A 15131-nucleotide genomic window follows, 5' to 3' on the forward strand; every position below is an offset into this window, starting at 1 on the left:
GCTGTTTGACGGACATGCGCCTTCGTGACTCTCTGCGTGACAGTTTCCGGCGAAGGGTGGGAGTTCCTAACGGGGGTCTTGTTACCTCTTCGCTATTCTCACTAGAAGTATCCCAGAGCCTCCCCTCCGCTGTGACTCCTGCACTCCCCCTGCTGGTTCCTTCCTCTGCTGCAGATTCTCTCCTATTCTCCTGGAGCCTGTCCACCACCTGTCCCTCCGATGGCAGTTCCCTGACACTATCTAAATGTGTGTTTTTATATATGCAATTGTTTTAACTGCTTTGTATGTATATACATAGGGACGCGGGTGGCGCTGTGGGTTAAACCACAGAGCCTAGGACTTGCCAATCAGAAGGTCAGTGGTTCGAATCCCTGCAATGGGGTGAGCTCCTGTTGCTTGGTCCCTGCTCCTGCCAACCTAGCAGTTCGAAAGCACGTCAAAGTGCAAGTAGATTAATAGGTACCACTCCGGTGGGAAGATAAACGGTGTTTCCATGCGCTGCTCTGGTTTACCAGAAGCGGCTTAGTCATGCTGGCCACATGACCCGGAAGCTGTACGCCGGCTCCCTTGGCCAATAAACTGAGATGAGCACAGCAACCCCAGAGTTGGCCATGACTGGACCTAATGGTCAGGGGTCCCTTTACCTATGTATGTATGTATGTGCGTGTGTGTTTTATATAGGTTTTAATTGCATTGCAGATTGCTTCCGGATGCTTCAACAACGCACGATTCATAAATAACAAGATTCATAAATAACAATCATCATCATGATCTGTCTGAATATAAGCCAGGCGCTGAGGGGCGGAAAAAACCCTACAAGCTCCATTTCATAATTACAAATACTATATTGTAAGACTGTAGTACATGACGCTTGAGCTGTATGAGTCATACAGATAAATTGATGTTAAATGAAATGCAGTAACCAAACAGCCTCCAGAGGGGAAGAAAAAAAAAAAAGGAACAGCCTCTCCAACTTCTCAGGGTGCAGTATTTTCACACCTCCGAGAAGCGACTTTTCCTTGTTGGTTCCCCACAGAGAGCATTTTGGCTGAGTGCCCCACAAGCAATATTCAATATTGACCACATTCCTGGAGACCCATTGAAAAGGAAGCTCTCAAGGATGCAGTCAATGGCATATCAGAGGGAGGGAGAGGAGGGGCAAGAGGTGCACAGTACCCCCCCTTTTTTTTTAAAAAAGCAACTTTGTTGTGGGCTTACCCTCATGTCAAATTTAATAGGATGCGTTTTTACACTTCAGTAGTAGCCAGCAAGTTTCGTCCCCACCCACAGCCCCTCGGCCCAGCAGACCAAAATTCCTACCAGCTTTAGTTAACAACACCCACAACCCCTCAGGTGCGACTAAAATCTTTTGCAAGGGAGCCGCGTACAAAGATAACCGAAAGCCGCTTTGGAATGAATGATGCCTCTTTTCACTTCCAGAGGCGTTCGGAAAGACAACAGGCTTGCTGCCTGGCTTTTGAGGTCCTTTGAGTCGTTCAGGCTGCAAAGGTTCTGGGTTTCTGTTGCCCTTCCCAACACGGAAGGGTTTGGTCCCCCTTACCTCTCCTGTCACCACCACCAAGGGCAAGTTAAGACATGAGCTGCCGCAGTAGGAAATACAGCAAGCCGCTAACCCCAGCTCCTGCTGTGAGGGCCAGGAGCCGCACCAGGAGGAAGTCCATGGAGTCCTCCAACGAGGAGTGCAGCTTCAAGACCTGCTTCCTCGTGGTCTCGACGTCTCTCGAGTTGTCGATAACGTGGCCGGCCAGCTTGACCTTTTGGTCCAGGGGCAGCTGGGCAGCAATGCGGGCTTCGGCTTCCGCCTGGGTCAACCCGTTCCGGCGTATCAGGCGGGACAACTGGCTCTGTGGGTCACTTGGAAAAGGAAGGGAAGAGGAACTGAGCTCAGGGAGAAAGTCAGAAAGGTGTGTGTGTTTGTGTGTGTGTGTGTTGTGTGTGTACACCGCCCTCCCATCTATCTAGTCAATTCCGGCTGCTCTTACACACTCCAGCACAGCTAAGACATGGAGAAGCAGGGAGAGACTATGGCCACATACACACCATATGTATGGGATGCGGGTGGTCTAAACCAGTGAGCCTCTTGGGATTGCCGATCAGAAGGTCGGCGGTTCGAATCCCCCGCAATGGGGTGAGCTCCCGTCGCTCTGTTCCAGCTCCTGCCAACCTAGCAGTTCGAAAGCACACCAGTGCAAGTAGATAAATAAGTACCACTGTGGCGGGAAGCTAAATGGCGTTTTCGTGCGCTCTGGTTTCTGTCACGGTGTTCCGTTGCGCCAGAAGCAGTTGAGTCCTGCTGGCCACATGACCCAGAAAGCTGTCTGTGGACAAACACCAGCTCCCTCGGCCTGAAAGCGTCCTTCCTCGGCCTGAAACCATCCAGGGGTCCTTTACCTTTTTGTATACCTATACCTATATCTATATATACCTTATCCTTATGCCCTCCTCTTGGTTTCCAACGGTCATCTAGCAGGAAAACAGACTGGTCCAGCTAGCAATTGTTAACAGTCCAGGGGTCCTTTACTATATATATATATATATATAAAAATATAATGTTTAAAGTCTTACGATACCATTTTAAACAGTCACGGCTCCCCCCCCCCCCAAAAAAAAATCTGGGAGCTGTACTTTGCTGAGAGGAACAAGGGCTACCCCTAACAACTCTCTGCACCCTTTAACAAACTACAGCTCCCACAATTCTTTGGGGGAAGCCACAACTGTTTCAAGCGGTGTCATAGTGCTTTAGGCTGTGAACGTGGCCTATGAAGAGATCTGTGGGAAGGGTCATGGCCCAGCAAAGTAGGCTCAGTTGTCAAGGCTGAGTTCTGAGGGGTGAAGGACAAGGACCTCAACCGGCAAATCTGCTGAGGAAAAAGTAAACACACACAGACACAAAAACCTGTCGAAGGATAGGTAAAGTTAAAGGGACCCCTGACCATTAGGTCCAGTCATGGCCGACTCTGGGGTTGCGGCGCTCATCTCATTTTATTGGCCGAGGGAGCCGGCGTACAGCTTCAGGGTCATGTGGCCAGCATGACTAAGCCGCTTCTGGCGAACCAGAGTAGCGCATGGAAATGCCGTTTACCTTCCTGCTGGAGCTGTACCTATTTATCTACTTGCACTTTGACGTGTTTTCGAACTGCTAGGTTGGCAGGAGCAGGGACCGAGCAACGGGAGCTCACCCCGTCGCGGGGATTCGAACCGCCGACCTTCTGTGGTTTAACAGGAACAGCTAATTAATTCCCTGAAGAGATACGTTTACCTTCTCCATCTAACTCGAGGATGGGACACCTCAGGCTTGGGGACAAAAAGCAGCCCTCAGGAGCCTCTCCCTCTGGAATTTGGGTCTCTTCCCAGCCACACACCCCTCTTCCCAGACCATCCCCATCACTGGTTCTGCTTTGCATGGTTCGTGATTGTTCCTGCATGGAAGGACCAGGTCCTTAAACTCTGATAACGCTCCTTGCTTGCCTGGTGTGTGTGTGTATATGTGTGTGCGTGCAGACATTAGCCTGTTACACAAAGGTAAGGGTTACATTTGTTGCTCTGGTCACTTTTGGCTCTATCCTCACCCATCAGAGGCTTGTGGCCTCTGAAAGATTATCCAGACAGGAATGTGGCCCCTACGAAATAAACTTTTTATACAACTCTGTTCACAGGTTTGCAGGAGCTCCAACCCATTCCAAGGGTCAGTCCATTCGGAAGCGCAACAATATTCTGTGTGGCCCTTTCAGTACTGCCCTTAAAAATGCTGCACAAGCAGTGTTCAGAATTTGCCAGGCGCATTTTGCACCTGGCTATTGGCCACCTGCGACCAGGTGAAGATGCCTGGGCTCCAGGATGATTCCTGATGTCTCCCGCCATATGGAGGTGTATGCCCAAAGAACTCTTGCCTGTTTCACACGCTTGTAGAATTCTATACGTTATGTTTTATCTGCACAAAGATTTTGGGTCTGCCCCCAAAATGGCAAGGAGGCATTTCATTTTAGCGACTGTAACCCTGGTTTTAAGGAGCCATTTGACACCTAGCTTATATATCTGAGTTTCTAACACTGTACAGTAGTCGTACCTTGGTTTTCAAACAGCTTAGTTCTCAAACGTTTTAGCTCCCGGATGCCGCAACTCCAGAAGTGACTTTTCCGGTTTGTGAACTGTTTTTGGAACCCAAATGTCCGACGGGGCTTCTGATTGGCTGCAGGAGGTTCCTGCAGCCAATGAGAAGCTGTGCTTTGGTTTCCGAACGTTTTGGAAGTCGAACGGACTTCCAGAATGGATTCAGTTCCGACTTCCAAAGTACGACTGTATGAGCAACCAGTTCTAATGGATTTGGTTCATCTGAATGGTCACATGGAAATCCCATGTAAGCAGAGCTTGGACGGCTATCTGTCATGTATGATCTAGTTGAGATTCCTACATTGCAGGGGGTTAGACAAGATGACTCTAGTCTAAATTCTAGGATTCCTGACTCAGTTCAGGAGCCAGTGCATTCCAGTGGGCATCCTCTGTCCTTTAATCCGTCAGACTGGCTGGCGCTTTCGTATTGTGACATAACGACATCGTTCCCTGTAATATCCTTACCAGTACACAAGAACGGTGTGCTTCATGAACTTGATCAGCGTGTTGGTTTCAAAAAGGAGTGGAATATCGAGGATCACATACCGATGGCCTACAGGCGGGGGGGGGGGGGGAGAGGTGAATTTTGTATCGCAAATGTTGTAGAAACTGAAAGCATTCATTCCACACACACACACACACACACACACAAAACTGCACAAGGAGTTTTGTGTAAAGCACTGCAAATTCAAGAGTGTGTGTGATTTCATCCCCTTGTCAGATTCTGGAGTAAAATTTGGGTGGCTCCCTGCCTGAAATTGAAAGTGGAATTTTACAGTTGCAATCAGAACAAAGAGCGAGATTTCTTCAGAATAACTCTGAGTCAACGAAGCCAGAAGGCCTCATATGGACATAATATTGGATAAAGAATTAAGGGAACAACTGACGGAAATTAAAACCTCACACAGGAGAAGAAAGGAGAACTTCACCTGTGAATTTACAAATTATTATATGTGTTAATGCGAACTGAAGTTAACTTTTGTAGCTGTGGTATAAGGGATTTTATCAAGAATGGATTGTATTTCGTTTGAGCAAGAGTCTGGAGGCAGAATTAAAGGGAATCAGACCCTGAAGTACAGCAACTGGGAAGCCCCACAACATTTATAATTGGCTATGTAATTGATTTGTATTTGAATTAGTATCACTATTTGGTGTTAAGGTAAAAGGCACCTTTATTTGAGAGGGACGTGGGCGGTGCTGTGGGTTAAACCACAGAGCCTAGGACTTGCCAATCAGAAGGTCAGCAGTTCAAATCCCTGGGATGGGGTGAGCTCCTGTTGCTCGGTCCCTGCTCCTGCCAACCTAGCAGTTCGAAAGCACGTCAAAGTGCAAGTAGATAAATAGGTACCACTCTGGCGGGAAGGTAAACAGCGTTTCCGTGTGCTGCTCTGGTTCGCCAGAAGCGGCTTAGTCATGCTGGCCACATGACCCAGAAGCTGTACGCCAGCTCCCTCGGCCAATAAAGCGAGATGAGCACTGCAACCCCAGAGTCGGCCACGACTGGACCTAATGGTCAGGGGTCCCTTTACCTTTATTTCATGTTAATATAATATGGCGCATATTGGATTTTTGTAATTGAAAATTAATAAAAATTATTTAGCAACAACAAAATTGGACCAGGATCCATATACTGAACACGGCACCGAGATGTCATTTTTCTGAAAAGGGAACGCTCCCCTCCTCTGGCTTCATGTGGCAAACTCCTTCGGAAGCACAGGGAAGTTCCAGCATTATAGTGTGCAGTTCATATTTTATAATATTGCCACTAATTTGAATGACGGGAGTTGAATTACTCCAATTACCTTAATTTGCAGAAAAGTCTAGGTCTTCTGAAGAACAAAGCTTTGAAGATCACCAGTGAGGCTATTTTCCCAGTTCCCTAAACGCTTTCCCCTCTCATCTAAGGGGGTTATATTGGCCTTAGAAACTGGAAAACAGAGAGCTCTGGCTCTCCCTCCCACCCTGTCTGCTTTCAATGAGTTCCTCCTTGTGAGGAGACCCTTCTCTGCTACCCCGAGACCTCCAAAGCAGCCGGCGATATTATCAGGCCCTTGATTAGACAGATTTGTCAGCTGTATTTGTTACAGTTATCAGAGGAATGAAAGGGAATAGAGAGACGGTGCAGAAATCCCAGCTGTCAAACCATTCTTTTACCTTATCGAGTTCAAAAAGAGCTTTTATAAGAGCGCCCGGGAAAAGTGGGGGGGGGGGCCTGGGGGTGCGTGCGAGCATTTCTGAAGGTGTGACATTATGCACAATACTTCCCAAAGACTCTTTTGTGTTTGCTCTTTGAAGGCAACGTTAAGGGAGCAAAAATGCAAAGGGCAAGGATAAAGAAGGAAGGATTCTCAGGATGTAAGCAGTGAATGGATGAGCGCAAACACGGCACAAAGGAAGCAGCTCAGAGGCCTTTTTACAGTCCGTCCCCTCTTGGCCGGCAAAGAAAAATAAAATAAAGTGCAGGGCAAAGGGAGACGATGCAGCTTTTGTCAGCGTGTATCGATGCCCCGAGGATTCCGCAAAGTAAAATAAAAATAAAAATCAACCTCACCAGTAGCTTACCCATTATAAAGTATTTCAAAATCTGTTTTACCATCTCCTTCTGTATCTCAGGGTGAGTGATGGAATTCAGCAGCCGACGCTTTTCGGGCTGAGAGAAAACGATGCTTCCCAGAGCTTCGCGGTTGATCTCGCCGCTCTCCAGGAGAATTTCGGTGCCAAAGGAATGCACAATGCGCTGGTATGCCAGGAAGTGTGGCTGGACCACTGAGGAAAGATGCGCTAACATTAAGACTCCACCAGAGTTGCTTTCATTTTTTTGTCAGGGGTAGCACTGGGAAACTTGATCAGAGCCAAGGGGGACAGCAGAGACAAACCGCAAGTTGAGAAGTGTTGCTTGCGATAAGGCAGTTTGTGTCAGTTCCTACATACGCTCATTCATGAATCCAATCTGTCCCAGTTGCCCATTAATTTGCAAATTTTGTTTTTGGAAATCCTGCAGGAACATTTGTATTTTAAATATGCTTTTTACCACAAAATGCATATTTAAATATGCACTGCGTCTCGACGTATGCGTTTCTATCCTAATATGTGCATTTATCTGAAGCGGAGGCTCCAATACTTTGGCTACCTCATGAGAAGAGAAGACTCCCTGGAAAAAACCCTGATGTTGGGAAAGATGGAGGGCACAAGGAGAAGGGGACGACAGAGGACAAGATGGTTGGACAGTGTTCTCGAAGCTACCAGCATGAGTTTGACCAAACTGCGGGAGGCAGTGGAAGACAGGAGTTCCTGGCGTGCTCTAGTCCATGGGGTCACGAAGAGTCGGACACGACTAAACAACAACATGTGCATTTATAATGCATACTGAGCCTTTTCATTTCTTGGGCCAAGAAATTTGGAGATGTGTTAAATCTGACCGATAACCACATTCTGAGCTGCACATTAGTCCAGCAATTGCAGATCAGCTGGCATCAGAATCCACAGCAGCCCTAGCTTCAACTGGCCCAAACTATTTGCAGAGGTCCTTCAACTGGCAAAAAGACAGGTTCCAAGTGCTGTCGACGGAGAGATGAACACAGCTTCTCTTACTCGCAAGCAGAAAGCCATTTGAGCTCTCCCAAGCTTTCTGCATTTAGAGCTCCTGTCTCCAGCAGCAATCTACAGGCTAACAAGCAAGCGCACAAGATCTGCTCTATTGGAACAGACCAGTAGATCAGCATTCTGTCTTTCCAGCAGCAGTGAGTCAAATAGGTTTAGAAGCTCACAGGCATATTACATTACAATTCCATGATTTAAAACTTCCAACCTAGTTTTATTTTGCTTTTCAAAAGGCAATTGATGGAGAGGGTGGGGGCCGAGTTTTCATCGCACCTACAGGTACAGAGTTTCTGCAGAGATAGGTTTCCTAGGTCAACAGTGCCTCTTGGGGGGGGGTGTGTGTTGGGATCAGAGCTGCAGCGCTTAAGCCAGACTTCCTCAACCTTGGCCCTCCAGATGTTTTTGGCCTACCACTCCCATGATCCCTAGCTAGCAGGACCAGTGGTCAGGGATGATGGGAATTGTAGTCTCAAAATATCTGGAGGGCCGAGGCTGAGGAAGCCTGGCTTAAGCCATGGGTAGGCAATCTAAGGCCCGGGGGCCAGATCCGGCCCACTCGCCTTCTAAATCCGGCCCGTGGATGGTCCAGGAATCAGTGTGTTTTTACATGAGTAGAAGGTGTCCTTTTATTTAAAATGCATCTCTGGGTTATTTGTGGGGCATAGGAATTCATTTTTTCCCTTCAAAATAAAGTTCAGCCCCCCCCATAAGGTCTGAGGGACAGTGGACCGGCCCCCTGCTGAAAAAGTTTGCTGACCCCTGGCTTATGCAAATAATTAAGCCCAGTTGCCCAGTGCTGCTGGGGACGCAGGTGGCGCTGTGGGTTAAACCAAGGAGCCTAGGACTTGCCGATCAGAAGTTCGGAGGTTCGAATCCCCGCGATGGGTTTATTCCCATTGCTCAGTCCCTGCTCCTGCCAACCTAGCAGTTCGAAAGCACATCAAAGTGCAAGTAGATAAATATGTAGCGCTCCAGCAGGAAGGTAAACGGCATTTCCGTGCACTGCTCTGGTTTGCCAGAAGTGGCTTAGTCATGCTGGCCACATGATCCGGAAGCTGTACGCCGGCTCCCTCGGCCAATAAAGCGAGATGAGTGCCGCAACCCCAGAGTCGGCCACAACTGGACCTAATGGTCAGGGGTCCCTTTCCATTTACCTTTTCCCCAGTGCTGCAGGCCTAATCCAAATTAACCATCTATTCTTCCTCAGCTGTTTCTTTTTGAGGAAGAAAACCAGTATGTGGGTAGGCCCCAAGACAACTGGAAGAAAGCATGGCAAGCAACATTGGCCTGGAATTTATTTATTTGTCTCATTTTCATCCCACGAATGGATCCAGTCCGAGAACCCAATAGTAGACCCAACAACAACTCCCTTGGGGATCCTAGAGGATCTATTGCCTCTGGCCAGCGGTCCACTGGCGAACAAAAGTGCATCTTCTGTTCACCCTCATACCAAGGAGAACAGGCTGGCTCACCTTGTCGGGCTATAACATCAGCATCAATGACAGCACAGCCTAGTTCTCGCAGCATAGCAACCACAGTACTTTTTCCTGACGCAATGCCACCTGTCAGTCCTACCAGAAACATCTTGCCCTGGATGGAAAAGAACAAAATACCACTAAGTGACAAAAGAAATGTGAAACTCAGCTTGTGCTCATTTGTAAACTTGGTTCTGAAGAGCTTCAACTTTTCCCTCAACCCACCTCACCACTTAACATCCTATCAGGCTGGATTTGATTTAAATCAAATTGATTCAAATCAGTAAGACTTGATTTAAATCATTTTTTATAGAAAGACTCGTTCTTGCTGGTATAATCTTAATATTTACAACCAGATGAAGGTTTCATTTTTGGAATAATAAATTTTCAGAGTAGTTTTTACAGTTATATCAAAAATTACTGATTTGGTTTTACTATTAGAAAGACATAGACAGATAATTATGAAATTATTGTGAGGTTTAATAAGTTAACTGTTTATATTTGGACAACTTTTCTGCTGTACTTTACTGGAAGGAGAAAAATAATCATTTCCTTAATAACAATTTAAGCAATCTCTTTAACTAAAACAATAACATTATAGCATATGTATCCATGTTTGTTAACTGATGTGGTTAAACTTTTTTAAAAACAAAAACTTAGACTGAGTTTTATACACATGAAAAACTTAAAACAAATCCTTATTTCCTGATTAAAAGCCTTTGGTCTACAATGTAACTTAAACAGAAAACGATCTTTAGAAAGATTTTTCCTCCAAAAGCATTTTATTTTAAAAATCTGATTTAAATTAAAAAATCCGATTTAATTTTTTTAAAAAACCCGATTTTTAAATTTTCTTTTTAAAAAATCATTGATTTTTATCCATCTTATCTGGAATTTAGATGTTTAAAAAATCACAACGGGGAGAAAATAATCACTATATTTTTGAGTTGCTCCCTATCGTTACAAGAAAAATAAAAACACAAAAAACCAACAATACATTGAAATGCAATTCAACCAGCATATCCGTAGTATTAAAACAGCAGCATGCATGACCAATAAAGCACACGTTTTAAATGTCATTTGAAAGAGGTAGAAGTTCAAAGCTTTTCAATACTGAGACAGCCAATGACAGATCCCTTGGGAGTGAGCTCCATAAGGAAGGGACCATCCCTTCTCCTCATGGCTGTCCAATTAAATGGATCTTAAAGGTGAGCCACTGAGTAGGGCCTCCATTGCTGGTGTTAATCCAGGAGAAGCTTCATATGGACACAGTTATTTAATAACTTAACCTGGAACCATTTAGAGTTTCAAAGGTCAAAACCCAAGCTCTCTCAAGGCAAATATGAAAGATTAGGGGGATTGGTCAATGGGCACGGAGTTAAATCACCAGGTTCAAATTATCTGGTTTCTTCCACATAATGTAAAAAAACCAACACCTACGTAACAAGCAGAAATATTACATAAGGATTAGCATAGAATCGTAGACTCAGAAGGGTCCGTGATGGGAACCCCCTGCAATGCATGAATCTTTTGCCATTTCATCAACAGCTACAAAGGTGGCAAAATACCAATACTCTTACATTAGGGTAGGATTGTGAATTTTGTGGCCAATTTTGTGGTGGTGGTGATGGCAGGAAATCTTCTTTTGGGAGTGTGATGGTGTATGTCTACAGTGGTACCTCAGGTTAAGTACTTAATTCGTTCCAGAGGTCCGTACTTAACTTGAAACTGTTCTTAACCTGAAGCACCACTTTAGCTAATGGGGCCTCCTGCTGCCGCTGCGCCACCAGAGCCCAATTTCTGTTCTCATCCTGAAGCAAAGTTCTTAACCTGAAGCACTATTTCTGGGTTAGCGGAGTCTGTAACCTGAAGCATATGAAACCTGAAGCGTATGTAACCTGAGGTACCACGGTGTAGTGAAATCTATAGTGTCTTAAAATTTGAAACTGCCATAGACTGAAGAAAGGTATACGATTTGAAGTTTCAAAATATAATAATACCTTTATAATGATAATGATAATAATAATAATAATAATAATACCTTTATTGTCAATGTACAACCTGTGTACAATGAAATTAACCGAGCCTCCCCCCCCCCAACAAACACTCAATCTCATTGCACTCTGTGTGCTTGTCGCACAACACATCAACCCCAAAAGTCAGTTGCACTATATTATTTTCCGTTCAGCAGCCTAACAGCCCAGAGATAGAAACTGTTTTTTAGCCTGTTGGTAGGACTGATTATACTTCTATACTTCCTGCCAGAGGGCAGATGATTAAAGAGGTGCTGGCTGGGGTGTGAATTGCCCCTGAGAATTTTTCTCGCTCTCCTAAGACATCGATCCCTTGTGATGTCATCTAGCGGGCTCAGGGACAACCCATGATATGATGTGCTATGTTCACCACCCTCTGTAAAGTCTTTTTGTCCATGGCTGTCAAGCCAATGTACCACAATATGATACAATATAAGAGGACACTTTCTATTGTGGACCGGTAGAAGAAGGTCATCAATTGTTGTTTAACATTGTTCTTTCGCAAGACCCTGAGGAAATGGAGTCTCTTCCTAACCACCTAAGTTATATTGTTTTTCCAAGTGAGATCTTCACTAAGGTAAACTCTCAGGAATTTAAAGGAAGAGACCCTCTCCACACACACACACACCCCATATACAATGGGGCCAGTTCCCCTCTCTTTCTCCGAAAGTCCAACACCATCTCCTTTGTCTTGCTAATATTTAGGTGCAAGTTATTCTCTAGGCGGGTGGCGCTGTGGGTTAAACCACAGAGCCTAGGCCTTGCCGATCAGAAGGTTGGCGGTTCCAATCCCTTCGATGGGGTGAGCTCCCATTGCTCGGTCCCTGCTCCTGCCAACCTAGCAGTTCGAAAGCACATCAAAGTGCAAGTAGATAAATAGGTACCGCTCCAGCGGGAAGGTAAATGGTGTTTCCGTGCGCTGCTCTGGTTCGCCAGAAGCGGCTTAGTCATGCTGGCCACATGACCTGGAAGCTGTATGCCGGCTCCCTCGGCCAGTAAAGCGAGATGAGCGCCGCAACCCCATAGTCGGTCATGACTGGACCTAATGGTCAGGAGTCCCTTTACCTTTATTCTCTAGGACCATGTAGATACTTTTTGAACCTTCCCCTTGTACGCTGATTTATTTCCACCTGTAATTAGACCCATTATGGTAGTATCATCTGCAAACTTAATAATTGCAATAGATGGGTTTCAGGGCAAAGCCAGAGACCCTGTGTTTTTAAACAAGGGTTCAGGGAAACCCTTAGGTCCTAACAAGAGCATGGCTCAGGCCCTCTGCAATACGTTACTGTGTCCTACCTCCAGTATCTCATATTTATCCCAGCTTATCATTACTAATCAGTACAGACTTTGCATTTGAAATCTGTGGCTCTTAAAAGAGAGAGAGACAGAGCAAAAACTGGCAATAAGTCGTTTAACTTTGGAAAGGCAGAGTTGGAGTTTTGCAAAAGGGAGATTCCTCCAGAGAAACCGGGAGAAAACAAATATAATTCACCGCTTTCTTCTGCCACAGATGTGGAGCCCCCTGCCACCTACACCTCCAAAATTTCTATTTAAAAGAGAGAGAGAGAGAGAGAGAGAGAGAGAGAGAGAGAGAGAGAGAAGCACTGAAGGATAGAACTGTCTGGCTACCCTGGAATCCCTTCCACTTAATCTCAGAGGCCTGTGACTTGACTGCGGTGGCTCAACAGCGAACGCGGCGCGGGAACTCTGCACGTTCTCAGAAACCCTCGGTACGCCGCGCAGGAAATAAACCCGAACAAGCTTGTTCTCCCGAGGGATATGCCTACCCTCCCAGCCCTCGGGTTCAGCGAAGGAAGGGTCCCGATCCTCGCGAAAACATCCCGCACTTACCAGTTCGGTTCCGCCACCAAATGCTGACTGAGACCTTTTCCCACCCTCTCGTCGGCTTCACCCGTGTCCAAGTTTTCCGACTTCCTATTGGCAGAGAGAAGTCACGCTGGGAAACCCAACCAATCGCTGCCCCCGAGGCTGGGCTCTGCTTCCCCAAGCGCGAAGCCAGTGTCGCGATTTGAGGGAGAGAGAGGCGAGGAGCGCAAGGAATGGGCAAAGAATTCGAAAGGTTTCTAGGCGGTCAAAACTAGTTTTAAAGCTGCTCCTCTTCGCCAGCGAGAAAGACTGAAGCTCCTTCACTGTATTCTTTTTCGACGCCTGCTAAAGGCATTCTTATTTAAACAAGCCTGCCTTGAGGTTTAGAAAGCCTGTACGAATTTTAACTTGTTTGAGTCTGTTCATTCACTCATTCATTCATACATTTTATTTATATGCCACTTTTCCACACACACAAACAGATCATGCTTACAACCAAGAAACAGGAATGCATTTCAAATAAAGACTACAAAAAAACCCCTATTCTATTGGGGTTCTAACTCTGTGTGTTTTAAATTACGGTACAAATTTTTAAAGCGATAATTATTATTTTTTTGTAAACCGCTCTGAGGCTTTCCCCTACAATCAAGCGGTGTATAAATTTTATTAAATAAATAAACTAGTTGTATCGACTGGTTGCTTGAAAGTCTTTGGGACAAAATCCCAGCCGACAGAGGCAGCTGGGTGGCAGTTCTGTGGCAGAGTAGATTCTTTGAATGCACACTACCCTCCCTCCCCTGGAAAAATTAGGATTGTTGCCAGTTCTTGAATTTAAAATTGTTGATGGGTCCAGAGAGAATTTAAGGCAGAGCTGTGTGGTTTCTGATAGGTCCTGAAATGTAAAAATCTGTATTTTCACCTAGTGTCTAACTTCAAAACAAAACACTATAGACTTGTGGGGGACATTATCCCTTCTTGCTTTGGGAAAACTTACTTGAAAACAAACACAAAAACACCTAGTTCCCTCGCTGCCCCAAGTAGATTAGTTAGTGTAGTGGTGTCTTGAATGTTGATGGACTTTGGCTGGGGAAATTGGGTTTAAATATCTACTCAACAGGATGACCTTCACTCAGCCAAACTTCGCAGAAATTGTTGTGCTTTCCTTGGGGCATATATTCTGGTTGTTGCTCCCTGAGGGAGGGAGGTATAAACATGTACCGCAATAGAAATAAATAAAACCCAATACTGAATCCTTTGCAGCTCCTGTTAAAAGAGGATTTTAGGTGACTGGAGGGTCTGTGAGGCTCTGGAGCACTGCTGCCAGCCAAGGCAGAAATAGAATCACATATTCATAACTGATGTTTTATTTGATACCATTTGCTAAATCTGAAAGCAAAAAAAAAAAAAAAATGGCTTCAGTAACATCCCCTCATATTTGGTGGTTATCCAAAAGGTCTAGGAGACACTGAACCCAAAAAAGTTTAATTAACACTATATTTGGAACTTGTGCAGTGGAGGGTGACCCATATGATAGCTCAGTTGGTACAGCACTAGACTCTTAATCTCAGGTTGTGGGTTCAAGCCCCATGTTGGGCAAAAATATTCCTGCATTGTAAGGGACTGGACTAGGTGATCGTCATGGTCCCTTCCAACTCTACAATTCTTGGAATCTGTGAATCTATAAGGATTGGGAATCCAAGCCTTATGAGAAACGGTTGAGGGAGTCGAGTATGTTTAGCCTGGAGAAGACTTAAAGGAGATATGCTAGCCATCTTCAAATATTTGAAGCGTAGTCACATGAAAGATGGAGCAAGCTTGTTTGCTGCTGCTCCAGAACCAACTTAAATGAGATTCCGGCATTGCAAGGGGGTTGATAAAGGCACCACCCTACAGTTACATTTGTATTCTCCCACTTAAGGGTTTATTATTATTAATGTGTCACATCTTGGTGTATTTTTGGTCTTTGTGGAAGCTGCCCAGAGTGGCTGGGGAAACACAGCCAGATGGGCGGGATACAAATAATAAATTATATTGTTGTTGTTATTGTTATTATTATTGTCAC

The 15131-nt window shown here is 45.4% G+C and overlaps 1 protein-coding gene across 2 annotated transcripts; it reads right to left on the reverse strand.

Annotated features, from left to right (window-relative positions):
• Positions 1-669: 669 nt before the first annotated feature.
• On the reverse strand, positions 670-14083 carry DCAKD (dephospho-CoA kinase domain containing). 2 transcript variants are annotated; one of them, XM_083709924.1, is made up of 5 exons: positions 14064-14083; positions 9204-9321; positions 6694-6897; positions 4597-4684; positions 670-1875 (listed from the first exon to the last, which is right to left on the reverse strand). In XM_083709924.1, exons 2-5 carry the CDS (start codon positions 9313-9315, stop codon positions 1590-1592), a joined length of 690 nt encoding a protein of 229 aa, XP_083566050.1. In that variant the 5' UTR covers positions 9316-9321; positions 14064-14083; the 3' UTR covers positions 670-1589. The 2 variants fall into 2 exon arrangements, with proteins under 2 accessions (XP_083566050.1, XP_083566049.1); XM_083709923.1 differs by lacking the exon at positions 14064-14083 and adding an exon at positions 13094-13229.
• Positions 14084-15131: the final 1048 nt, after the last annotated feature.

This window comes from Podarcis gaigeae, assembly GCF_964106915.1.
Source record: "Podarcis gaigeae genome assembly, chromosome: 13".
Taxonomy (NCBI): Eukaryota; Metazoa; Chordata; class Lepidosauria; order Squamata; family Lacertidae; genus Podarcis; species Podarcis gaigeae.

What these genes read in the sequence shown, in the direction of transcription:
- DCAKD (XM_083709924.1), bottom strand. Translation starts at nt 9,315, where the DNA reads ATGTTTCTGGTAGGACTGACAGGTGGCATTGCGTCAGGAAAAAGTACT. An exon ending in TTTGAAATACTTTATAATGG is followed by an intron (nt 4,685 to 6,693) that starts GTAAGCTACTGG and finishes CCCCGCCTGTAG; the next exon opens with GCCATCGGTATGTGATCCTC. An exon ending in CACACCGTTCTTGTGTACTG is followed by an intron (nt 1,876 to 4,596) that starts GTAAGGATATTA and finishes TCCTTTTCCAAG; the next exon opens with TGACCCACAGAGCCAGTTGT.